The following is a 26,466-nucleotide window of genomic DNA, read 5'->3' on the forward strand; positions in this document are numbered from 1 at the left end:
TAGCATTCCATCTGTGTTGTTGATCTTCTTCCATTCATCACATTCCACCCTCTGTCCCCCACCAAAGGCTCCTGGTGAATCTTATGGGTCCTTGTGGTGTTTTCAGGGTTTTGCAGAAATGACCTCTGATTTTACTTCTGTATGTTTCATGCAAACTCGATCTGAGGTAACTGGGAGAAAGGGCATTGCCAAACTCAAACCATTAAATGGAAACCAATTCCTATGGAATGTTCAGCAATTCCTATGGCAACAGTGGAAAAAAGGTGTTGCAGCAACCTCCAGAATAGATAGAAAGTTAGTTTATTGCAACCATCCAAAACAGTAGTCAAGCGTAGCATCATGTCAGTACTGAAGTACCAGGCATTAAAGCTTTAAAATACTTTTTATAAAAAAAGATTTAACAACAAGATGTTTTATATATAAACTGTGAATTATAGTTTTGTAATATTACACTAATTGTACATTTAAATAGTTGAAAGTGTTATTATTTATGTCATTAATAAGATTGTTATGAATTTATTTAAAAGTATTTTTAACTTTTGCTCTTATAAGGACTTCCTTACATTTTGGTTCTTAATTGTTAATTAACTTTAATTGTTCGTAAGGGATTTTTTAAGTAGGGTACTGATGTATTTTTACTTGTTCTGAAGAAGTCTTGGGTTACAAGACGAAAGCGCGCTTGGCTACTGTTTTAGATGGTTGCAATAAACTAACTTTTTATCTATTCTGGAGGTTGCTGCGACACTTTTTTTTCCACTGTTTCCATAGGACTTGCTTTTCCTTTTTACTGGTTTGAGCTTGGTATTAGGCCGACTCAGTTCTGAGGGCTCGGAACGGAACCCATCAGTGATGAATGGAAGAAGATCAACAACACAGATGAAACGTTATGGTAAGACATAACTTCTTTTTTTTTTCCTCCTCTCTGAACAATCAACTGGCTAAATTCTCCTCTAGGATTCTGTTCAGGAAGGCCTGGAAGACGGATACCTTTTCTTTTTATTGGGCAGGAATGTTGCTGTACACCATTCCACCCTTTCTACTGATTTCAGGGGTTCTTCTGAAGATTTAGGATTCCCCAAAGTTCATTGAGGTGACTGTCTTCTGGCCCAGGCAACAGAGATTCTCCCTTCGTCTGGAAATAGCCAGGGTGAATTACCACAAGCTTCCTCATTGACTGGATTTACTCAATGAAGATCAAGGATGTTTGATAAGCTATGGTATCCTAACCACTGCAACAGTAACCAGATGATTAATATATACAGCTGTGTAAATTAATTGTAGAAGTTTGAATGATCACTGCTGTAGTAGCCACCCCCTCCCTCCATCCCCTTTGTTTTTTGAATGATTTTTGTTTGCTAAGGGTGTGGACATTGATTGTTACATACCCAGCACTAATCTTTTTCCAGGCTATAGTCCTCCCTCTTTTAGTGGTCATGAAGACTACTGATTTTCTTTAGGTCTGCTCGACTCTCAATGGTCTTGATATGTTGAAGGTGCTCTTAAGCTTTTTAAGCTGGCCAACTGTTATGCTCTAGAGAGGATATATAACCCATATAGCTAGGGCTGCTGCAGCACTGATTATTTATATGTCTACTGTTAGTAAGTTTACTTTTTGGTTTTGTCTGGTATACATTGTCTTTAATTATGTAGTCTGTTTATGGATTTAGGATGTAGTGAAAGCATTTCAGTCATGCTTTTGAGACCTAGTTAGTGCAATTAATTTCAAAACCCATTTCTTTACCTGTAGGATGCACCGAAGTTTCTCATTTTTTGTGTTGCTAAGTAATGCCTTTTCTTTTCTATTTAGCAGTTAAGATTCATTCTGACATCTTCTTCTATAAGAATTTGGGTAAATTTAGAGAATACTCTAAATAATTCTCTTATGAATACCAGAGAATGCTCTGCATTAAATTCCCATGTGATAATTATTATATGTTCCCATCTGTCTAGTACTGTAAACATTTAGCCGATTATATTTCTTAACTAGCTACTTCTTAATTCTCATTCTCCCTTATAGGTTCATAGAAGGCTACTAGGCTAGCGGCTCTGTAATCTTTACAAGCCTAGTCATATTAATCCCAAGTATCCCCTGTTGCTCTTTTTTAGGAAGTTCGTAGAATGATTTTATAAACAGAGTGGGTCTTTGATCAGCACCGGCTACCCCTGTCCGTGAGGGACATGGGTGCCACCCCAGGGGCGAATTTGTGGTCTCCCATCCAGTTTATGTAGGTTGTGTTTGAATAGGGTCAGTGAGGAGCTGTGTTTTATGTGAATAAGGAATCTATTCCAGAGAAGTGGCAGTCTCTGGGAGATGCATCTCTCTCTCCAGCATGAGCTGTTAATGTCACAAGCTAGGTTGATATCCCTAGAGTGAGTGACTCTTGAGCCATTTGACTTGCAGATGTACGGCATTTCCATTAGGGCAGGTTTGGAGATTGCTCTATACGCCAGGCACAAGTCACCTTTCAGCAACCTATAACATACAGAATAAAGTGACAGGCTTTCAGCCTGTCCACGTAGGTCATGGTTTGGAGTTCCTGTAATTTCTTAGTGAGAAACCTCTAAGGTCTCTCCAGCTGCTGTAGATGTATGGTGAAGTACATGCAAAAGGGTACATCCCCTTGCTTTTGAAGTGTGCTAAGTAAAAGGTTTTCCTTACCACTGTGGAAACTTGGTGGTCAAAGTTCAGATTGCTGTCAACTTGTGATCCCAAGTCTCGCACCACTGGGTTGGAACTCAGGAAGGTGCTGTCAGTATTGTAATTTGTAGAGAATTCCATTTTGCTAAATGAAATAATAATGCATTTTTACTATTTAGTTTTAGACCATGTCTTTGTCACCAATCCTTTGTTTGTGTTAGCCCTTCCTGTAATATAGTGACATCATTGGGGGACTCGATAATTGCTCCCAGATTGCAATCATCAGCGAACTTGGTGAGCCAAAGGCCATCTACTTTGGCCTGGACTTGTGAGAAATAGATGCCAAACAGTAAGGGCCCAGCACAGACCCTTGTGGTACTCCAATGGTGACTAGTCTACTGGTGGAGGTGGAGTCACCGATTTTGACAGTGAGTGTTCTGTCAGTGAGCCAATTCGCTACCCATCTAGTAAGTAAGGATTAATACCTATCTGGGAGAATTTTTCAAAGATGCTAGAGTGGGGAATTGTGTCGAAAGCATTGGCAAGGTTGATATAGGCAGTGTGCACTGTCTTACCTTCATCCATGGCTTTGGTGACATTCTCAGAAAAGTCAGGTTCAGTAGGCATGAGCAACACTTAACGATGCCAAACTGGGTTGGGTCCAGCATTTGGCGGTCGCCTATGTCCTTCATTATAAGGCCCATGATAGTTCTCTCCATGGCCTTGGAGATGAGGCTTTTTAGACTTATGGATCTTTAATTCCCAGGGTCATTTGATGGCTCCACTTTGTGCAGGGGGATTACTGTTGCTTGTCTCCATTCTAGAGGAACATAGCCAGTTCTCAAGCTATGATTAAAGAGAACGCCAAGTGGGTCCACTAGGTCTTGTTATAGATTGTTTAGTAAACAACCCGAGATATTATTGGTCCCATTGAGGCCGTGATTTTGGCCTTGGTGAGTGCAGAGATGACCTGTTCTCTATAGATGCTAGGCAGAGGGCTGGTGTCATATATGTTTTGTGATATGGTAGGTGGTGATAGGGGGGTGAAGTTTGGTCTGAATCTGTCAGCTAGCAGGTTGGCGATATCTTCCATTGCAGTGTAAGTGATCCCATCTACAACCAGTTTGGCACATAGCTGGGCATTCCCTTTTAGATTTCATATGTAACTAGAGAATGCCTTATGAATATCCTTGGCTAGGGGATAAGATTTTAGTTTTGTAATTTGCTTTAAAAGACTACACAAGATTTCTGATTTTCCTGTTTAGGCTTGAGAGGGAACTCTTCCTCTGCAGAGTGAAATCTCTCTGGCTTTTGGGTAACCAATCTGTTTATACGTGAATTCTACCACAGTGGCTTGTTTTCACGGGAAGACCTGGTTTTGATGCAGTCAGGTACAGCAGAGTTTGTGCAGTCGCTTAAGTGTTTTTACAGTGCATTTGCATACACTTCTGCATAGTGATCATTGGTGTCTGTGATTGTGGGTGTTATGAACCTTTTTATACCATCAGTTAGTATGTTGTAGTTAATTTTGGTGAAGTTTTTTGTCATTTTGTTCCTGTGAGGTTGTCCGTTCCAGTAGTTACTTCAAATGAGACTGATTTGTGGTCTGATCTAACCAGGGAGGGCATCATGCATGGGGAAGTACAGTGACCCCCCCCCCCCATGTTGGTGAGTACTCTGTCCAGAACATTAAAGCCCCTAGTTGGGGTGCAGATTATCTGTTTCAGAGCATTTGTGTTAACAATGTTCAGGAACCTCTGGGCGTGTTTTTGCTCATGTGTGTCCCCTAGTCTGTGGCAGGGTAGTTGAAATTTCCCATGACTAAGGTTTTGGCTTGTACAGTGAGAGATTCCAGTAAATCAAGGTGGGTGGTCTGCTTTATCCTGGTTCATGGTGGGGAATCTATAGCTAGCAATGATATGGTATGGTACTTTCCCAATAGTTAATTGGACATGGAGTAGTTGGAGGGAGTCATGTTGCTTGACTGGTCTTGAAGTGTATTTGGTTTTAATGAAGATGGATACACCTCCACCTTTGGCTCCTTCATGCTCATTTTGAAGGTCTAAACATGTGGAAGGCATTGTAGCCTTGCATGGCCGGGGTGCTGTTAGTGACCTTAAACTATGTCTCGGTAATTCCACAGATGTCATTTCCCTCCAAGGTGAGGAGTGCTTCTAGGGAGTGGACGCATACCTGTACCTACCACTGCTTACTAATTTCAACTCATATGTCAGTCTTATTTACTTCTCTTCTTGTAGTCACAAATTGAGTGGTACAAGATTTGCATTAATCATTTGTTATACCTAATTATGTATGGAAAAATGTATATGTAACCACATTTGAAAATATGTACAACGTGGAAAATGAAAATATACTCTTAATTATGGATCCCCTTCAGTTGATCGACCTTCCGAAGTACAGAACATCATATGGCTGAGACCATATAACCGGCATTTCGGAAGATCGAACCTAAAATAAAAAAAGATAAAAACAGTGTTTTTTTATTTTTGTTTTTTGCAAGAGGGCAAGTCACCCTGCACCCCCACACCCCCTGATAATTAAATATGCCAACTCCGAGATCGCACTACATTGAGGAAAATGGCAAATTTTCCATTCTGCACTGTACAGCGATCTCCATTCACACTGTTTGACTTTCCAAAATGTCAGTTGTATGGTCTCGGCCATATGATATTCGGCTTTTCAGAAGGCTGATCAACTGAAGAGGGTCCCTTAATTACATATGTATATGAATATTGGAGCTTAAATAAATAAAATAAATACTTCTGTGAATCAGACAGTTGTTTTTTTTCCATTTTTATATTAGTGATATTTTACAACACTTTATCTAGGGTGTATTATTACCCCGTTTTACTCCTCACAAAGGGAGATAACTTACTGGAATTGTTTCTCACCAACATGTGCGACTGCTGCATCACTCCTATAGTATGTTCTTCCCTGGTGAGATCTAATCATCGGTCTGTCTCATTCGAAGTTTCTGTCCAACCCCTCCCCAGCTGTAACCAGGCTAAAAAACTTCTCGAAAGCTGACTACAGCCTCCTAAGAGAGGGTATCAGCAGCTTCACACCACCACCACCACCACCTCTCAGATGATGCAGACAACTATGCTGAATAGTACACCAGTGCAGTATAGAAGCACCTGTACAACTGCAGGACTCAGCCATACCCAACAGAGCTAAAATCTGCTCCTCAAGGAAACACAAACCTGTCTGGGTCTTAGCGGGGGGGTGGGGGGGGGTTGGCTTCCCCTGATTACAGTTATAAGATCTTCAGCCATTCTTATCATTTGTTTTTTTAGACATCCTGTATCAATAGGCTTTACACAAAAGGAAGAAACTGTTGTCCAACGGTAAAAATGAACAAATTCCAAATTGGAAAAACTCCCTCTGCCTCAGCAAGCAAATTAGATCACTAGTGAAAACCTCCAAGTCCAATTATGAGTTGAAACTAGCCTTCAAAACAAAGGGAAACCACAAGTCCTTCAGCTACATTAGGAACCTCCATGGCAAAGCCCAAGCTTGTTCTGAACTAGTACTTAATGGTACCACTGATCCTGCTGGCTGATAGGTTCAATGCAAACTTCACCCCCTTATCACCCCCCCAAAGGCCCAGTTGACATCCTCGATATTTCTCCCACAGCTTGCATCTCTGTAGATCAAGTGTTAAAGACCCTATCCAAGGCAAAGAACATAGCTTCCATGGGGCCTGATAGTATCTGAGGCTGTATTCTGCACCATCTCCAGCAAGAACTAGCTTCACCATTGAGCACCCTATTCAACCACAGCCTAACTACAGGCTTTATTCCAGCAGAGTGGAGAACTGCCATTTTCATCCCTTTGCACAATGGTGGTGCCACTACTGACCCGGGTAACTATCACCCCATGAGCTTGACAAGTCTGATGTGTAAAGTCATGGAGGGTATTATTATGGATCTCATAAACAAGGACATAGGCAATCTCCAAGCACTTGACCCCACCCAATTCAGATTAGTCAGGGGCAGATCTTGCCTATTGAACCTAGATGACGACTTTGAGACGGTCACCAAGGCCCTGGATGAGGGAAAGTCAGTACATAGAGCTTATCTTGACCTGGCCAAGGCCTTTGACACAGTCCCTTACTTGGGCATCATCGAAAAGCTAACACAACTTGGTGTTAATCCCTGTCTGGTCAGATGGGTGGTCAATTGGCTGACAGGACCCACAAGATCAAAATAGGCACTGCCACCTCTGACTGCAGACCTGTCGCTAGTGGTGTTCCCCAGGGATCTGTCCTGAGATCCCTACTGTTTGGCATATACTTCTCAGAGGTCCAGGCAAAGACAAAGGGCCTGTGGCTGACCGAGTTTGTGGATGATTGTAAGTTGGGTGCTGTCATTAACTCCCCAGATGATGTTAACATACTGCAAGAGGGTCTCACAGCTACAAATGACTGGTGCCACAGTCATGGCCTTAAGTTGAATGCAAAAAATGTATTATCATACCATTTGGCAAAAACACTACACCTGCTGATTATCACATCAATGGCAACCCCCTAAGCACACAACCTGTGGTGAAAGACCTGGGTAGTCAGGTTGACAACAATCTCACATTTGACCATCATGTGGCACGGTGGTCAGAAAAGCCTTTTAGTTGGTTCATCTCGTAAGTAAAGGGATTGCATCCAGAAAAAAGGAGGTTATTACCTCTCTGTACTCCTCCCTTATTAGACCTATAATTGAGTATAATGCCTCATTTGGCATGTATCTCCCCAAACACCTGCACCAACTGGAAAGGCCACAGAAATACGTCACAAGGAGAATCCATGGCCTCCAACACCTATCTTATGTGGACAGGCTTAAATCACTGTCACTGTACTCGGTATCATACAGATTGCTCAGAGATGATATGTGTCTCGCCTACAAGGCAATGTCAGACCCTTGCTCTACTGGAGATGCTCCATATCTGCAAGTCTAACTCCTCACCCATTACCTCACTTGATAGGCCTAAATCTAATATGCAACATCAACAAAACCTGCTGGAGAGATGGTCTCCCAGAGGCTGCCCCGTCTCTGGAATGGACTTCCCATACATGTCAAACAGAGTACCTCACTGACCCTCTTAAAACGCAACCTTGATGAGTGGATGGGAAACCATAAATTTGTCCCAGGGGTTCCACCTTTGTCCCCTCACTGATGGGCGAAAGGTGCTGACTGAGGTTTCTTTTTTTGGGATAAACTCTTGGCTAGGTTTGTAACGGCCCCAGGGCCATTCGCCTAGTAATCTCCTATGATCCTATAATATATGCTTGTAGCTTTCTCTGGTTCTTCGAAATAAGATAGCTACTTCCTTTTTTGACATAGGATTACTTCTTTTTTGTTTAGATAGTTTGGCTTATATTGTGCTTCTGCCTTTGTTTTTCTCATGTTACCTTGTCAGTCTTTACGGCAGATGAGTTTCAAGGCTTCAAGAAGTGTACAGCCTGCGGACATAAGATTCCACAACAAGGCCTGCACTTCCTTTGTTTATTGCCTGAGGCAACACATCTAGAGACAAACTGAAGCTTGCTATTTTTTTGGTTTCAGGGCCATTCATGGTCGAAGAGGTAAACTTGTTTTAAAGGGTTTGAAACCCCAGTCAGGACAGTCAACTCAGGCCTTAATTTCTTCCACTACTTCCTCTGTATTCCCAGCTAAGACTATGAAGAAATCTAAACAAACGGAAAAGTCTAAGAAAAAAAGAGACTGTTGAATCTAAAAAGAGATCAGATAAATTTGGAAAGCAGTCTGTGGTCCCTTCAGAGCCCTTGGGTCCAGCACCAAAAATGCAGTGACCATCTAATCTGATAAACCCCCCCCCCTGATACTCCTCATTTTTCTCCAGACAGGGTGAGTACCCGGCTCCGTTTTGCTTTTCTTCACGAGAGGCGCTCATCTAGATCACCATCAGTGGCTTCATTCTCCAGGTCCATTCAGTCATCGAGGAGCTCCATCCTTCCAAAACAGATGTTGTCAGGATGATGTGGAGATTTTTTTCAGATGCAAATTCAACTAAGAGTTTTGTTTCATCCACACAGGATGTACAGATAAGGGCTGTAACCACCCCTCCGCCAATTTCTTCAGTTGTGGTCTGATGCTGTCAAATCAGGATGATTCTTGGAGCAGCAGCATTGGTACAGGGACTCAAGGTGCAGAGTCTGTACCAAAGCTGTCTGAACTGTGTATCTCGCTCATCTCCTGTGCACTAGACAGCTCTGCCTCGATGTCTACTTCAGATCCAGGTCGAGGGAGTCTCTCCCTTCGTCATGCCTTGATGGTGTGGGAGTCTCTTTGGGCCCAAATTCTACCTTGGTGTTTGAGGCTTTTAAAAGGGATCTTGCTTCGCCAAGGGAAAAGGAGTTTTGTTTGCACTTGGCTCAGTCGCAACCTCTTTTGGACATTTAGTCTGATTCTGCATATCTACATTGACAGCGATAGTCAGCTTCCTTTAGCCTTGAAGCTGCTCATCACATGAGATTCCTGTCTGATTCTGACCTGTCTCTGGAATTCCAGTCAAGACAGCGTCAGACATGTAAGAGGAAACGTTTAGATTCTACTCTGGTATTAGTCACTGAAGACACAGAACTGAGTAAAGGAGAGATGGATCCCCAAGATTCCATGTGAAGAATGTCACCTTTGATGACGTTTTGGAATTGATGAAGCACCGAGGGGTTGGTGCACTGATATGCCAGTCCACTGAAGAGTCTGTGTTACTCAAGTCTTTTGGAGACTGCTCTTCTACTGCCTTTTTTTAATAACCTGCTGATGCATTCATAGACCTGGTTGCTCAGTAGGCCTGAAAGACTCGAGAAGTGGCAGACCCAGTCCCTAAGAAGCCAGCCAGTATTTTGGTTATACCCAGGGAAAGAGCACACTGGTCCCCAAGTAGATGCCATGGTTGTGGCGGCAGCCACTAAGAATGAATTCTGCTGAAGAAAGTCTGTCCATCCTCCTAACAGGGAATCTGGACTGCTGGACAGATTTGGGAAATGGAAGTATGCTTCAGTAGATTTCAGACTTATAGTGCTGAACTATCTGGTCCACATGACGCATTTCCAGAGGAACCTGACAAAGGAACTCAACAAGTCTGTGTCAGGTAACCTACTGACAGACATCCGGAAAGCAGTGGAATCCCTGCTGGTTACCTTACAATCATAGTCTAACATATCCATGCATCTGATTTCCAATGCAGCTGATGGTACGGTTAGAGCAGCAAGTTACGGCATAGCCATCCGCTGACATGGCTGGATGCAATTGTGTGACTTTGCGGAAGGCTTCCAAATGTCCTTCCCTAACACTTCCTTTGATGGCTCCACACTCTCTGAGCCAAAGGTTAAAGAAATTCTCACTAGGAGCAAGCAGTTGTGATTTCTTCAGTTGTGGTCTGATGCTCTAAAATCAGGATGATTCTCGGAGCAGCAGCATTGGTACAGGGACTCAAGGTGCAGAAGAACCTTGCTTCTCCACCCCTCAAAGAACCTTCTCCAGGAATCAGAGAGCTGGAAAGAAGATGTCGTTCAGGAAACCTCAAGGGTTCAACCAGGACAGACAGGTCCCCCCTGAAGCAGAGGAGGGAACAATTTCAATGGACATCGCCCTAGAGGCAGAGGTGGACTGCAGAATCAAGGATTTTGCAGTCCCTTTTCCAAGAAGTCCTTCCTGCGCTCCTGAAAGATTGCTCAACTGCCATACTGTGCTTATCCTTGGATCCTCAAGCTTGGCAGGCCATCAGATCAAATACTTGGATAGTGCAGATAGTCACCAGAGGCTATATAATACCTTTTGTTTCCCCTCCCTTAAAGAAAAGAAAGAGTCCAACAGTACCACTGCAGATGGTCCTCAACAGCTGAAGTCTTAAAGGTGTTAGAAAAAAGTCATCCAATAGGTCCCCTTGCACAGTTAGAGTCTCGAGTCTATTCCAGGTTATTTTTAGTTCTGAAAAAGACAGGGACCCTAAAGACAATTTTGAACCTCAGTCATTTCATTCCATTCATAAAACAGAAAAAGTTGCGGATGGTCAGTCTATTCTACCTCTTATTGAAGAAGGTTGATTGGATGTTGTCTATAGATCTTCATGATGAGTACTACCATATGAAGATTTCAAGGCAGTTACGGAGATTTCTCCATTTCTGGCTTGGTGCAAATCTCTTCCAATTCAGGGCATTGCCCTTTGGTCTCAACACAACCCTCTGGGCATTCATCAAGTGCATGGCAGTAGTCGCAGTGCATCTCAGACTGCTAGGGTTCTTGGTGTTCCCATACTTAGATGACTGGCTCATCACCGCACCAACCAGAGATGATCTACTCCAGCAGCGACACTTATTGCTACAGGTTCTTCAACTTTTTGAGATGACAGTCTGACACTCCAAAAGTAAATCGATACCCACGCAACAAGTAGATATCATCAGGTGCCACTTGAACACAAGCAACCAGATAGCCACTCTGCCAGACTCCAGGGCTGTTTCTATTCATAAGACAGCCTTGCAAAGTCTTCAGCACCCCTCGCCACTTGTAAGACTTATCCTTCAATTGCTAGGACTGATGGCATCAACAATAACGTTAGTTTCCCTAGACAGATACTACATGAAGATTCTTCAATGGACCCTTACAGTACAGTGGTCCGAATTCCTGCAATACAGTTCATGCTCTGATTTGTATAATGCTGTATGCAAGTCTAACATCACATGATGGTAAACCTCCACAGCTCTCGTAGAATGTCGGCCCTTTTCTGCACATGCTCCCCTGGGGTGGGTAGTTACATTTAGAAGGGAAGACTGTTCAGGGTGCTTGGTTAAACACAGAGGCCACTCTCCTCATCAGTGTCCTGGAAATGAAGGCAGTCTTCCTAGCACTGCAGGATTTTCCAGGACACACTACCCAGGGATGTGATTTTCATTGAGACAGATGATATGTCAGCAGTCTGGTACATCAGCAAGCAGAGTGGAAGCTGTTCATATCCTCAATGCCGAGAGACCATGAGAGTGTGGCAGTGGTGGTGATGTCTTCCCATCTCCTTCTCATAGCAATGCATGTCCTCGGGACTTCCATTGTGTTGGCAGACAAGTTGAGCAGATCTATCTTCATGTATCACAAGTGATCATTCAATCAAGCAGTGACAAATCAGATCTTCAGCCACTGGAATCAACCATGCTGCTATCTTTTTGCTTTGTACCTAAACTACAAGTGCACCAGGTAATTTGCTCTAATCCCTCTATAGGAAAAGTCTCTGAGACATGCTGTAGTCCACAATTGACCCCCAGGTCAATTTGTATGCCTTTCCTTTGATAACAAAGTTCATTGAAAAATCAAGAAAGTGCAAGGTGAAAGCAGTCCTCATTGCCCCTTTCTGGCCACAGGAAATATGGTTCCTTCTCCTCTGGCCTCATCTATTTTGTCCTCCTTGGACACTGGGGAGTCTTCCAGATTTATTTATTTATTGCATTTGTTTACCAGGAAAGTCCACTGGGCCTAAAAGAGCCCATTTTCAGTGGAGGCCTGGGGAGAAAAGCTCCAACAAGAATATAGATACAGAAAATATTAAACATTAATTGGTACAAAAGTAGATACAGTGTTACACATAGTAATTACAGTAATATATACAGAATGTATACATAAAAGCAGGAATTTTGTTGGTTGCCAGATGAATTCAATCAGAGAGGTATAAACGGAGATATATTATTATACCAGTATCAACAAGTGATGAAAAATAATTATGGAGAAAATATCAGTTAGCAGTAGCAAAAAGCATAAGAGTTTAGTTATCATATAAGGAGGAGGAGGTTAGGTTATTGAGCAGATACATAGCCAGGAAGAGGTGGGGTGATTTTTCAGTATTTGTTTGAAGGTGGTGATGTTGCCTGTGTTTCTTATAGAAGGTGGAAGTGAGTTCCATAGTTTGGCGACAGTGAAGAAGTAGAGGAGTTGACCAGCAGGTAAGGTGGGCTTTTCTCCTTTTAGAAGTAGATAATTTTCAGATCTTGGTTGCATGCAGGGTTGGTATTGAGCAAGTAGTGTCGAGAGAACAGGACAGTCTGTGGGACTGTAGATTATTTTGTGCGCTGTGATTAGTTGGGTGAATGAGAGGTTGTGGGGGAGTTCCAGCCAGCCTAATTCTTTCAGTGAGTTACAATGGTGGGACGAGGATTTGGCCTTGGTGGCAAATTTGGCTATTCTGTTGTAACACATATCAAGTTTGGATTTTGCAGAATTTTGGATATTGGTGAGGAGAGGGATGCCATAAAGGAGAGAAGGTAGTAAAAAGGTGGTTGCAAGAGTTTGTCTAGTAAAGAGGCTAAGAAAGTGTTGCCTGAAGAGCATATCAAGCTTTTGGTGTGTTTTTTGATGTTATGTATGTGTAGGTCAAAGTTAAGGTTTTCATCTATTATAATACCTAGTAGTTTAGTGTGTGGGGCAACTTCTATAGTGGTATTGTCTTGGGCTTGTATAGTGAAGAGTTTTTTATCTAGGGGAGTGGTTTTCTTAGAGATAAAAAATACTAGTTTATTTTTTTTTGGATTTAGGGCAAGATGATTAAATATCGAGGATTCAGTAGAGGTGAGGGCATTCTGGGTGATTTGCTGGAGTTCAGAGCTGGAATTTGCGGTGCATATTATTGTAGAGTCCGCATACTGGATTACTGAGCATTGTGGGAGAATGGAGTTAAAGTTTTAGCAAAGTTGCTAAAGGAAGGGAGAGTAAGATTGTTGCCATTTGGTCGATTGCTGCCTGTTGGAGAGATAGCGATTGAACCATTGTAGTGAAGGGTGGATAGTTTAGAAAGGCGGATGGTATGGGAAATGGTATCAAAAGCTTTGGTGAGGTCTAGGAAAAGAGAAGTGATTATTTTTCCGGAATCCCATGCTCTGTTAACTGCATCAGGGAAGGAGAGGAGGGCAGTAGTGGTGCTGTGTCCTGGTCTGAAACCATGTTGATTGGGTGATAGAATTTGGTTTTCAAGCAGGCGGTTGAGGAGTTGGGCATGGATGCATTTTTCCAGTATTTTAGAGGGGGGGGGGTGAGAGAATTGCTATGGGCCAAAGTTTGTGGTGTCTGTGTCTCCTTTCTGTAAGGGAAGAGTGAATGTTTTTTCCAGATGTCTGGGACTAGGGATTCTTTAATCAATCTGTTAATGAGCATGCTGATGGCATAATCTATAGAGTCTGCATCTAGCTGCAGGAATTGTAGGGGTAGATTGTCAGGGGCCAGAATAAAGGGTTTTAGCAAGTACTTTTTTTTATTGTGGCGGTGGGTATGGGGGAGAATTAGTTGGAGTCGAGGGTAGGATTGTTTTCTGGGATGATTTGGTCATCAGCTGTTTTGGTGGTGGTAACCATAGGAAAGGTAGTAATTAGGTTAGCTATGGTGTCATTGAAGTAGGAATTGAAGAAGGTGGCAAGTTTGGTGAAGGTTTTGTCTGGGTCAGGGGATGAGTTGCCTTGAGAGCCTGGGTGTAATAGCTAGTTAATGGAAGACCAGAATTTTTTGGGGTTACCTTCATGTTGGCTTTGTAGGTGGACGTAGTGGGCTTTTTTATCTCTGGTTATTTGTCATTTTGCTTGGTTATGGAGTTGTTTGTATTATAGAAGATTTAGGGGTCTTTGTTTTTCTGCCATGACTTCCAGATTCTGTCCCTTGTGGACATTACTTCTTTGGTGGATTTTGAGAGCCAGCTTGCATGGTTATGCTTTTACTCGTTTTAGGCGGGTGGTTGCTTGCCTATTTAGGATGTCTAGGAATGTTGAGTTGAAGAATTCAACAGCCTCATTAACTGGTAGGGATTTGAGGGGATTTACAATTTGGTTTTGCTAAGGTTTCATTAAATGTGTATGGTTGGAACTTAGTCAAATTTCTGTTTGATTTGTATTGGTGTTGACCTGGGGTTGGGGTAGATTTGTGTAGGATATATGCTGGTGGTAGTCGCTAATGGTATTAGGCAGTATGCCTGCATTGGTGATATTGTTAAGGTAGGACACTAATATCCAGTCTCTTGTGGATCCCCAATTGTTTTTGTGGGGTCTCTTTGATGTCTTACATTAGTTGGGAGAAGTTGTAAAGGTTTATGTTTTTTTGAGGGGTTCTTTTGGGCAGTGTCTAGCCAATCAATATTTACATCACCTAGGATGATGGTTACATTATTTATGTTTTGGAATGGCCAGGCAAGTATGTTCTTTAATATTGATATGTTGTTTCCTGGAGAAATATGTAGAGAGATTATGCAAATGTTTTTATGATTGTTAAGTTTTAATATAGAGATTAGTTCTTCAGTTGGGGAGAAGTTGGATGCTGGTTTTGAGTAGGGAATTAAAGTACATTTCCTAGGGAAGAGTATTGCTACGCCCCCTCCTCTGTTGTGGGGCTTGATCAGCTCTTAGGCATGAGTAGCCTGGGGGAGATATTCTGTGTTTTTTACATATGATTTCAACCAGGTTTCTGTAGCTGCTATAATATCAGGGTTGTTTTGTGAAATCCATGCCTGGATTTCACTTATCCTGTTTCGAAAGCATTGGAGATTTATGATTGATAGCATGAGAGATTTGCTAGGTTTGCTGAGGCTGGGGAGGGTTGGGCCTGGGTTGGGTTGTATATCACAGCACTGGAATATAATGCTTTGGCAAATTATGGTGGCTGTACTTAGTTTTTTTCCTAAAAATGGTATAGTTGCTTCTAGTGGTGTTATAATGGGGGTGTCTTTGGAGAGGTAGAAGTTTTACTCTGGATAGTACAAAGGTATTAGGTGTGAATGAGCTAGGGTGGATGTCCGAGTAACTTGGTAAATGTGATTTATGTGTGGTGGTTGTACAGGTGGATGTAGGAGGCATGTGGGATGTCTGGAAAGTTTTGATTATTGTTAGGAGAGAGAGTGTAAGTGAGAGAAGTGAGATCATAGTAATAGTACTGATGGACATGATGGTGGTTGAGTGCATTGTAATACCAGAATGAATATGAGCAGGATAGCTATAGTTTAGGGGATGGAGCACTATGTAGCCCTGTTTAGAATGGGTGGGGAGGTAGAGTAGTTAAGAGGTATGGTATGACAGGGGGAGTAATTAGGGGGTTATGGGATAGGTGGAAGAGAGGTGTGGGAGGGATCAGGTTTGGTATAAGGTTAATGTTACGGTGGTGGGTGGGAAGCGGAGTGAGAGTAGCAAACGGTGCGGGCTTGGTCCCGCAGAGAGAAGAGCTGAAAAACTATCCGTTTAAGGTGATTAATAAGCTTAAGATACCAGTATCTAATAAAAGATTAATCTAAGTAGATCTGGAATGCTTTAAGTAAGTATCACTGTAAGCATGCAAACGGGGTTGTTGGGCAGTTATAGAGATAGTTATAGAGATAGTTATGAGTAGTATAGAGAGGATGATGAAATTAAAAGCAAAAAATTACTAATTTAAACAGTGAATGCTTGGAACTGGAAGTCTGTGTGTCTGTAAGGCTAACTCAGGGCGTTATTGCGCCATATAGTACCAATAGGCTGGAATAACAGGGAGTGGAGAACCCTTCACTGTTGTTGTGCATACACTTTTTAAGACTAAGCCTTACAACTTTACAAATGTTCTTCTGATTTATCCATCCAGGCAGCCTCACCTAGACCCAGAGACATTGAAGCTAACTGCATGGTTCCCCCAATTTTAACGGTGGCCAGAGATGTTTGGCTCTCCACTCAAGTAGTTTATATTTTGTTAGCCTCTTAAAAATAGAGTACCAGAAAAGTTTACCTCAGCAAATGGAGGAGATTCTGTATCTTGTCAGCAGCCAAAGGGGTATTCCTAGATTTTTCAGACATATTTCAAAAAGATTCCAGCTTCTCAATAATTGAAGTGCAGCTAGCTGTTGTTTCCAGTGTTCATATTGGATATCATCAGATGGCTATAGTTTCTCTAAAGATTTCAAAACCCTTTCTAAAGACCTCCCATAATGGAATCTTTTTCTCTGTGGGGCGTAACTGTCATGCTTCTAGCATTACCCCCCCCCCCCCTTTGAACCAACAGCATCAGCAGACTTAAAGTACGTCTCTTGGAAGACTGTTTTTCTGGTGGCCATCACTTCAGCTTAAAAGAATTTCCGAATTACAAGCACTTTCTTGTAAACCTCCTTACTTGATTTTCCATAAGGATAGGGTTTGAGAACTAATTCTATATTCATTCTAGAAGTAGAATCTGAAATGAACATTAATCACATCATTAATTTACCATATTTTTTCCATGATTTTCTAACAAAGGAGATATATGCTCTAGATCTATTAGATGTCTGCTAGGGGGGCATTTGGGCCACTGATGAAGTTGAAACTACTACTGAACTTTTAATTAGGAATTGGATTTAGAGGAAATGCCTTTGGACATTAGGTAAGCTAGATAGAAGGCTTTCTGGACTACTGCTGAGCCACGTTGGTCAAAAGATAAGGGATTATCAATGAGTGCCATACTGCCTTGTGTCATCTGTATGGTATGGTGAAGAAATGTTTTATTTACCAAAGTGAACTATATTATGTTTTTTCACATTTAATTTGTGAACATTGTCCTTGTACCACATCTGTTCTTCCCTGTGGTGAATTTTTTTTTCTTGAAGAACTGAAGACAACATGCAGCAGTGAAGGGGTACATAAGGAAGCATTATGCTTACATTCCAGTATGAGACCCATATTGGTACTTTGCATGGAAGGAAGAAAAAAAAGCCACCAGTTTTGCAGTTTCCGCTGGGATTTGACGCCGAAGACATGGGTATAACCCAGATTTTATGATGTATTTTTCCCGTGGCTTTCCCCTCAAATTTCTTTTATCGTCATCGTAAGTATACTGACATGAGTGCATTTTATTTTGCATTTTAAGCTTTGTATTATTGATAAGCTCATCAGCCTGGGCCTAAACCCTTACGTCACAAGATGGATCGCAAACTGGCGCTCAGACAGATCCCATAAAGTAAGAGTAGCGGGATCTATGTCCGAATCCAGACCAGTAACGAGTGGTGTGCCTCAGGGCTCTGTCCTGGGGCCCCTCCTGTTTGGCATATACTTCTCAGAAGTACAGGCAAGCATGGAAGGGCTGTGGCTGACTAAGTTTGCGGACGACTGCAAACTGGGTGCTATAATAGAGTCTCCGGCTGACATGGAGATCCTCCAGAAGGGCCTAAATGAGACTGATGCATGGTGTCAAAGCCATGGTCTCAAGCTAAATACAAAAAAATGCGTAGTAATCCCCTTTGTAAAAAACAGAGTACCCGCAAACTACAACATAGGAGTTAATCCCCTGAAATCTGAAGAAGAAATAAGGGATCTAGGGACCCAAGTAGATAGTCAGCTTTCCTTTGATAACCATGTTTCCAAAGTGGTTAGAAAATCCTTTTATTTGACCCATCTGATCACGAAAGGGTTCGCATCAAGCTGTAAGGATGTAGTGGTGCCCCTCTACTCTTCCCTCATCAGACCCATTATTGAGTACAATGCACCAATTGGAATGTACCTGGCTAGACATTTCCAGCAGCTGGAGAGACCACAGAGGTACCTAACCAAGAGGATTACTGGCCTCAAACAGTTGCCCTGTGCAGCACGATTGAAAAAGCTAAGACTGTTCTCTGTTGCATACCGCTTTCTCAGAGGCAATCTCTGTCTAACGTACAGAGCCATGTCCAACCCAGAATTGTTGAACATGCTCCATCTTAGCAAAACCAAATCTACTTGAGCTACACGCTCTAGGGATATAAACCTCAACACAACAATGAATAGAACATGCTGGAGGGATAGATTCCTTCAGAGACTTCCCTTACTATGGAACAGGGTCCCGATCTACATAAGACAGAGCCCCCTCACTATCACTCTTCAAGAGGAACCTTGATGAGTGGATGGGTAACAGAAAGTTCAACCTGGGGATCACACCAACAGCACTACTAGATAGGGGCCAAGGGTACTAGCTGCTAGTACAAGGGTCTAGGGAACTACTAAAGGGGCGGTGAATACCGCACAACGGGCAGATAGCCCAGTACCAACCTGTGAACCTATGAAAGGGTGGATTTGAGTTTAACATACATGTTAAAGTGAAGTACATTTTAATATGTTCTGATTTTACCAACATTAATAGTGTTTTCTTTTTTGTGTTTCAGCTTGATCCAAGAATAATTCAGCCATTTTTGTCAGACTGCCATGAAACTGTTGCCAAACTGGATAATCAGAATATGAAGGCTATTAAGGGGCTTGAAGACCGGCTGTATGCACTGGACCAGATGATAGCTAGCTGTAACAGACTGGTAAATGAACAAAAAGATCTTGCTCAGGTAACATATACTCAGCAACTAATTAATGATTGAAGATGTATCACAGTACTGTAGTAGATTGGGGCTTGATACTTCTCTGGCAGTATGACATGTCCTAATTTCTCACTCCTGCAGTGCAGATTATCCATATGAGATGGCTCAGATTAACCCTAGTGGGACAGACTTGATAACTTCATACCACAGCTGGCAAATATGAATAGAGTAGGAGGAGAAAGGACCAGATACTTGCCACTACTGCATGCAGATTGCATCTTAATGGTTGGTGTCTTATCCCTATATTCCAATGTATGGTGTACTACAGTTAAAGCGGTATGGACGTGATAGTGCACTTGTTTGAAGGGTACCACCCACCTTTGTAAGTGATGTAAACCCCCCCCCCCCAATCAGATGCCTTGATGGCCTCTAGTAGGCGTTAGGGATTTGTCAGTAGAGAGAAACTTTGAACACACACAGTACTTTCTCCCCATGCCCAACTGCAGCACGTGCCCAAGTCAGTAATTGTACTTGAGTTGCCTGGGTCAAATCTAAGAACGATTGACCCCATTGCTCCTACTACCATTGAAACTGTCTGGGTGTCCTCATTCCACATTGCCCTTGTTTCTGTTTGCATATCTTGGTATTTTAACAAGAACAAACCACCCATGTAAAAGTTAATCCAGTGGAACTCCAGAAAGCAAATAGAACAGAGAACCAGTAGAACACACAAACTGCTAGTGTGTACCAAGGGATTCACTTTATAATCTCGAATGTCAGTATCTGGAGACTATAAAGCTGAAAATTCAAAATACCGAAACCCTAAAAGTGTGAAATTCAAAATCGCGACTTTTAAATATACCCTCCACCACACAAACGCACACACACCTTCCTCCCCACACTACAACAAACAAACAAAACACACACAAACACAACAACAGAAATGCACAGTTACCCCATATATAATCAGGGGGGCAAGTCCCCCTGCACCCCCCCCATGTGGGGGAGGGCTGTGCCTCCCCCCCGCTACTTTAACTCTGAGGTCGCACTAAAAAGGCAAAGACACTAAACCCACCACTACACACTCTACGTTCCCCTTGCACAAACACACATTACATACGTACAAACACCACCATTCTCAACACTTACACACACACTCTTACCTACATACCGTAACCTACACCTACAACTTCCCAAGACACTAACATACACTAAAATCCCTACCCAAAACCCTTAAAATATAAACACTTACCTGACTCTTCAGCTATCCATTAACACAGCGCACCACCACAACTGCTGATTTGACATTTCCGGATTTGGTTGTGTGGACTGTCATGCAACTGGTCTTTCAATATTTCAGTGTCGAGATAATGAAATTCGAGATTTCAGTATTTCAAGATAGTGAAGTGCACCCGTACCAAGAACACTTTAATGAAATGCAAGTAAAAACACTTTCGTCATCAGGCTCCTTCAGGCTTAGTACTAGTTTTTCTCCTTTGCATAAATATTGCACTATATTAAATCTCTGTTTCTTTCCCATGTCCATATTCCTTCTTCATATGCCTCCTTACTTTGGGGAGTCATTGTTCCGTTATGCTGTAATATAGCCTGTGTTAGACTTTCTACACTAAATCTTTCACTTTGCAGGTGTAAGATAACTTAAACATCTATTTTGTTTTTAACTTCTACTTTATTGCATCTTTCACCCACACTAATCACACTGCTTGAAATCCATCATTCCTCTTTTGTTAGCGATGTTGAGTCAAAGAAAAAATTAGGCACAGCAGAGAAAATAGCAGTCTAAGACAGAAACAGTTGGAAAGGAGAAATATTTAACAATGTATTAGAGAAGGTTTTTTTTTTTTTTAAGAAAAGGAAAAGGGAATTCTAACAGTGGTATAATAGATTACCAGAAGGGTAAGGGAGGGGCCATGCCAACAATGGTACAGAGATTACCACAAAAAGGGTAGGAAAAAAAGGTCGCAAATGCAATAGAGTGGAAAGAAAACTATTCTAAGAGAAAAAACGAAGACTATAAAGACATAAGAGAAAATATCCACAAAAATCTTTCACTTAGCTGAGAGAGCTGGCTTGGAACATCTTGAAAAGTACGCGGCAAACCAGATCTGAAGAAAGGGAAAGAGGGGCACTATGAGTAGGACTTAGCTTGAAAGTTTTTGGCTGGCGCGAGCTTGTATATTGGTAGAGTCAGTTCCGAGGTCGGAACCGAAGTCCTATCAGTAAGGAATGAATGAAGATTTACATCATCAGATGACATATTAGTAGCACTGTTAATAAGAAAAAGAAAAAACTGGCAAGAGTCATCAAAGCTTACCAACAAGACAGGCTCACGTAATAAAAAAAAAAGGCAATATAAAAGGAGAGGCTACCAATATCAACAAGAAAGATGGAATTAAACACCTTGATAGACTGGATTCTTTTTCTGATATTGAAGTTATTGGTGATCATGGACGAGTAACTGATGGACAACATAGAGAGGTTTTAACTAGTGAATCCAGTGATTCAAGTGAGATAGCTTTTTTCTCACAATTGGCAGAAACTGGCAGTTTACCTACAAACCAGGAGGCACTGACTGTTGTTCCAAAGAAAAAAGGCAAGATCAAAGGTCATTAAAAGGGACTAGTCATATTTTTAATTTATTGGCTAAGGCTTTTCCTTTTTCCCAACAAATAGAGCTTCTGTTAACATGTTTATTGATTTTAAATTATTTGATAGAAAGCTGAATTTAAAATATATTTTACATAATGTAAATGACAATGTTTTCAAAAGATGTAGCACATTCAATCCCACTTTAGTTAACACACTCCGCACTTTTGCCTCCACATGTGAAGCAGAATTATATAGTCTTTTCCATAACTTTTCACATAAAAGATTAGATAGGAAGTTTTACAATTTAGGTAAAACAACAATATGAGGCTCTTAAGAAATTAGGTAGTTACACAGACTTAAGATACATGAAAGCAGATAAGGAGCATGCCATAGTTATTATAGAAATTATCAAACATTATAAAGCCATTGAAGAGCCGTTGTCTGATGAAACAAGTTATAAAAAAGTTTCTAAAAGTTTTGTAAGAAAATGTTGCAAAGATATTGACTTGTGTTTATTAGACTTGTTACACCAGGGGTATGTTACTCTTGATTTATTTGAGTATCTTATGGTTGAAGAGTCACAATTAGGTATGCTGTTTGTGATTCCCAAAATGCATAAAGACTTAGAACATCCCTTTTTTAGGCTAATTGTGTCTGCTCCTTTTTTTAAAAAAAGTTAAAATTTCTGCATATCTAGATAAAATTTGGAACCCCATAGTCCAGGCTAGTAATTTTTATTTGAAAGATTCATGGATGTTCTTAGATGAACCTTTTTCAGGTAAGGAAACTATGTTATGTACCATTGATGTTTGCTCACTGTATGCATCCATTGATCAAGAGGAAGGCCTAGAGTTTGTCAGGCTTTAAATTAATACTGTAGGCAGTTAAATAGGATGACACAATTATATGTCAGTTATTGGAATTAGTGTTATTTTTTTATGTTTAACAACAGCATTTTTCAACAAAAAAGTGGAGTAGTAATGGGAGCAGAAGTAACTCCTGTATTTGCTAATTTAGTCTTATACTGGTGGGAGCAAGAATTTTTGAGAAAGATTTATTTTTAGTAATGTTGGTCTCTGTAGGAAAAACACTGATTTGTTTTTTATTTGGGCAGGTGATGAAGCATCATTCTATGAATTTTTAAAACAAGTTAATAATAGTGTGGTATGGTTAGACTTTGTTCTGAGTATTGTTCATTTTCTAGATGTGGAAATTAATTTAAAAGTCTGTGACAGAAAGTTTTCTAGTAACATTTTTAGGAAGAATATGTTCACCAATAAATATTTAAATTATGAGAGTTTTCATCCCCCTTTAATGAAACCTAACTTATTTCGAGGGCAAATAATTAGATTAAGTCACTTGATTAGTGATGATGAAATTTATCTTGAAGGAGTGAACAAAGTTACAAGGATGTTTCAAGAAAGGGGATATCCTTTAGAGAAGCTTTCTATAATTTCTAGCAATATAAGAAAAGAAAGGCATGAAAGGTTTCCCCCTGATTTTGGAGGCAGGGTTCTGTCCTAAAAAATCAGAGACACCAAGTAAAAGTGAAGATAGCAAGGAATTTATTTGTTCCTTTCCCATAACTTTAAGTCTGTAAGGAACTGGTGTACTTCTCATTATTAGTAATAATTGGAAAATTTTGATAGGTAACCAAGAGCTTGTCAACATTATAGGGGACAAACTTAAGTTTATTTACAAGAAAACTCAAAACTTGAAACAGTTAAAAATTATGTCACATTCTGTTATGAATAAGAAATTAAGGACATTTCCTTGTTATGTTTGTTCACAATGCAGGTTTATTTTAACAGAAAGCAGCTTTTATTTTGAACATAATCAATATTTATATGTTGCCAAAGATAGATTTACCTGTCAGAGTGAAGGTCTAGTTGTGTGTTCTACGTGTAAACACTTTTATATAGGTAAGACTATGCCTACATTGACAGAATTAAAGAAAATAATTTTGCAATTAAGGACAGCGTGACTGCACTAGCTAGACATTCAGAGACATGTTTAGATTTTAAGAAGTTTCAATTTAGGATTATGGAAAAAGTTAACAAGGAAAAGTTTGTGGGGGCTTTCAGTTCTTATTTAGAATTTTTAGAACACAAATGGCAGATTTTTCTAAGAGCAGATGTCATTCCTGGAATTAATGATAACATTTCCATAAAGTGTTATCTTAAGTTCAAACATATTTGAATAGATTGGTATTGATTTTTATTACTTTAAGTAATGTTTTAAATTAAAAATATAAGAATTCTTATAAAGATTTGAACAATGTTTTTATTCATGATTTTTTATGGAAACGATACACTTCATTTCATTGGTTAATTAATTATACACGTATATGGCAGCTATTTAAATGGGTTTGACTTTTAATTGGGGTTTTCTGAGGAAATTCTTTTGAATAAAGGAGCGAAAGCGCTTAAAACTATTTTTTATGTGCCTGAGGGTCCGTTTTGTTTTTTAGTCGTTTTTCCAGTCTTCAGTTTGTTTTAGTATTGTATCAAATGTTTTAGCCAGATGTGGGTAGGCAGTGTGCTCAGTTTCCCCCTCATCCATTTTTTAGTGACCTTTTCAAAGAAATCCACCAAATTTAACAAGCGTGACCTTCCTTGGACAAAGCCAAACTAGGATGGAGCCAGTTTCTGAAGGTCTTCTATGGTCCTTTTTGATAATGTCCAGGATAATTCTTTCCATGGCTTTACAGATAAGACTAGTCAGATTAATGGGTCTGTAGTTTCCAGGATCTGTTGAAGGCTCTCCCTTTTGAAGGGGGAATGACTATCGCATTCCTCCATTCATGTTGCACAAAGCCTGTTTTAAGGCCGTAGTTAAATATTGACTCCAAGGGTCCAGATAAGTTTATTTATTGACATTTGTTAACCAGGAAAGTCCACTGGGCCAATGACCCATTATCAGTGGAGGCCCAGGGAGAAAAGTTCCATGCAAGCACAGAAATTTTTACATAACATCAGCTTAACTTTGAAAGTCAAGAAAGTTTTTACACAATACAAATTGAAGTAGATATACAATTCAAATACATATTTAGAGGTTTACAATACAAGAAAAATAAACCCATTGTGTTAGATTTTTAGTAATTCTGTTTGTATATTCTCATAAGTAAGAATACTGTTTAATCAATACTGTTTGCTCAGCCACAGAAATAAAGAAGCAAGAGAGATTGGATACAAAGACAGATAGTGTAAATTGCAACTGTATTAAGTTAGTAAAAGTATTTTTAGTGTAGAGTGGCCAAAACATTTAAGGTGGTTTAATCATATGACTACAAGAACAGACAATGTTATTGAGATAGTGTTCTTTTGTTGCTAATTTAAAAGTTTTTAAAGAGTCTAATTGAGTAAGAGAAAAGAGGGAGCGCATTCGAAAATTTAGCAATGACATGGGAATAGAGACATTGTCCAGCTCTTTTGTTGGGTTTAGTTATGGTTAAAAGTTGTTTGTTAGAGGACCTAAGATGCCGAGTAGGGATATATGTTTGTATTATAGTTTGAAGGGATGGGCAGAAGTTTGGATTATTTAGTAGTGTGTGGGTGAGAGTAAGTTGGGAGTAATGTAGGTAATGAGGGAACTCAAACCAGTTTATAGATTTAATGGCCAGGCAATGATGTGTGCGAGTTGGCATGTTGGAGACGAACTTGGCATTTTTATAGTAGCATGACTGCAGTTTGTTCAGGAGAGATGTGTGTAGGTTAGTGAAAATGGGGCAACCATAGAGGAGGGAAGGTAGAAGTAGACTGTTAGCTAGTTTCGACTTGGTAGACTTGTCCAAATAGAGTTTATGCCTATAGAGTTTGCCAAGCTTAAAATGGGTCTTTTTGATTGAGTTAGACTGTTCAGGAGGCATCCTGGAATGTTGTCAGGGAGCATTGAGGACCTGTTCTTGACTTCTGCAAGCCAGTACATGCTCACTAGTTATAGTCGGAGAGGGTTATGTTTGAGAGTATTTTTTGGGGATGGTTGGGGTGAGATGTGGTTTAAGCTGGAACTAAATTTGCCTGCTAACAGGTTTGCTACATTTACCAGAATCTGTGAATGTGGCACCATTAACCCCCCAGTTCAGCATATTGCTGTGTACTGGCCTTGAGGCTTCTTGCATAGCTGAAGAAGACCTTATGGTTATCTTTCACTTGGGAGGTGATCTTAACTGAAGGGTTGACTTCACTTTAACTAATTAGCCCTCTTAGTTAAGTATTTGCTTTGATGAGATAGTTTTTATCTTTATGGGAATTACCTTTCCTGATTTTTGCCATTTTTCCCCTTTTTTAAATATCCTTTATTTTATTTTACATTTGTTAACCTGGAAATTCCAACTGGACCAGGTCCATTTTCAGTGGAGGCCCGGGGAGAAAAGCTCCAGCATCTAGTTGTATAAAAACATTACAGCAAGTATAATGCACAAATAAGATGTAGTAAACGGGCTACAACATATATAGTGAACATGGTAATATAACAAGAAGTAACTAAAAACACTCCAAATAAATGATGATATAGAAAATAAGTAAAATGACAATGTCAGTTATACATTGGTAAGAGAAGAAAATATATTAAGTAAATTCTACAGTTAAAAGTTCAACTTTTTAAATGAACAAGCATGCAGGTGATCAGAGAGCAATTTGGAGAGTTAATAGCAGTGTGGGTAAGGTTATGTCATACAGGGACATAACCAGGTGCTAAGGAGATGTGATTTGCGGGAGTTTTTGAATATAGAGATGGAGGGGGCAGTGGACACGGAATTTTATTTATTTTATTTTATTTAACATTTGTTGACCGGGAATGTCCGACTAGGTTCCACAGAGCCTGTTTTCAGCGGAGGCCCGGGGAGAAATGCTCCAGATGCATGTCTTTGGAATGGGGTAGAGAGTTCCAATTTCTGGCAATGTTGTGGGAGTAGAGTGCTTTCCCTGCGTTATTATTGGCCTTGGTTATGG

General features: G+C 40.6%; 1 protein-coding gene across 1 annotated transcript in view; it reads left to right on the plus strand.

Moving 5' to 3' along the window:
* The window catches only part of RB1CC1 (RB1 inducible coiled-coil 1), a gene marked incomplete in the record, with an annotated part of 2,392,675 nt that overhangs the window by 898,498 nt on the left and 1,467,711 nt on the right, over positions 1-26,466 (plus strand). The window contains 1 exon segment of the mRNA XM_044061705.1: positions 18,761-18,931. Coding sequence (XP_043917640.1) covers positions 18,761-18,931 — 171 coding nt within the window.

This window comes from Protopterus annectens, chromosome 2.part0 (assembly GCF_019279795.1).
Source record: "Protopterus annectens isolate FY-2018-M chromosome 2.part0, PAN1.0, whole genome shotgun sequence".
NCBI classification, from domain to species: Eukaryota; Metazoa; Chordata; order Ceratodontiformes; family Protopteridae; genus Protopterus; species Protopterus annectens.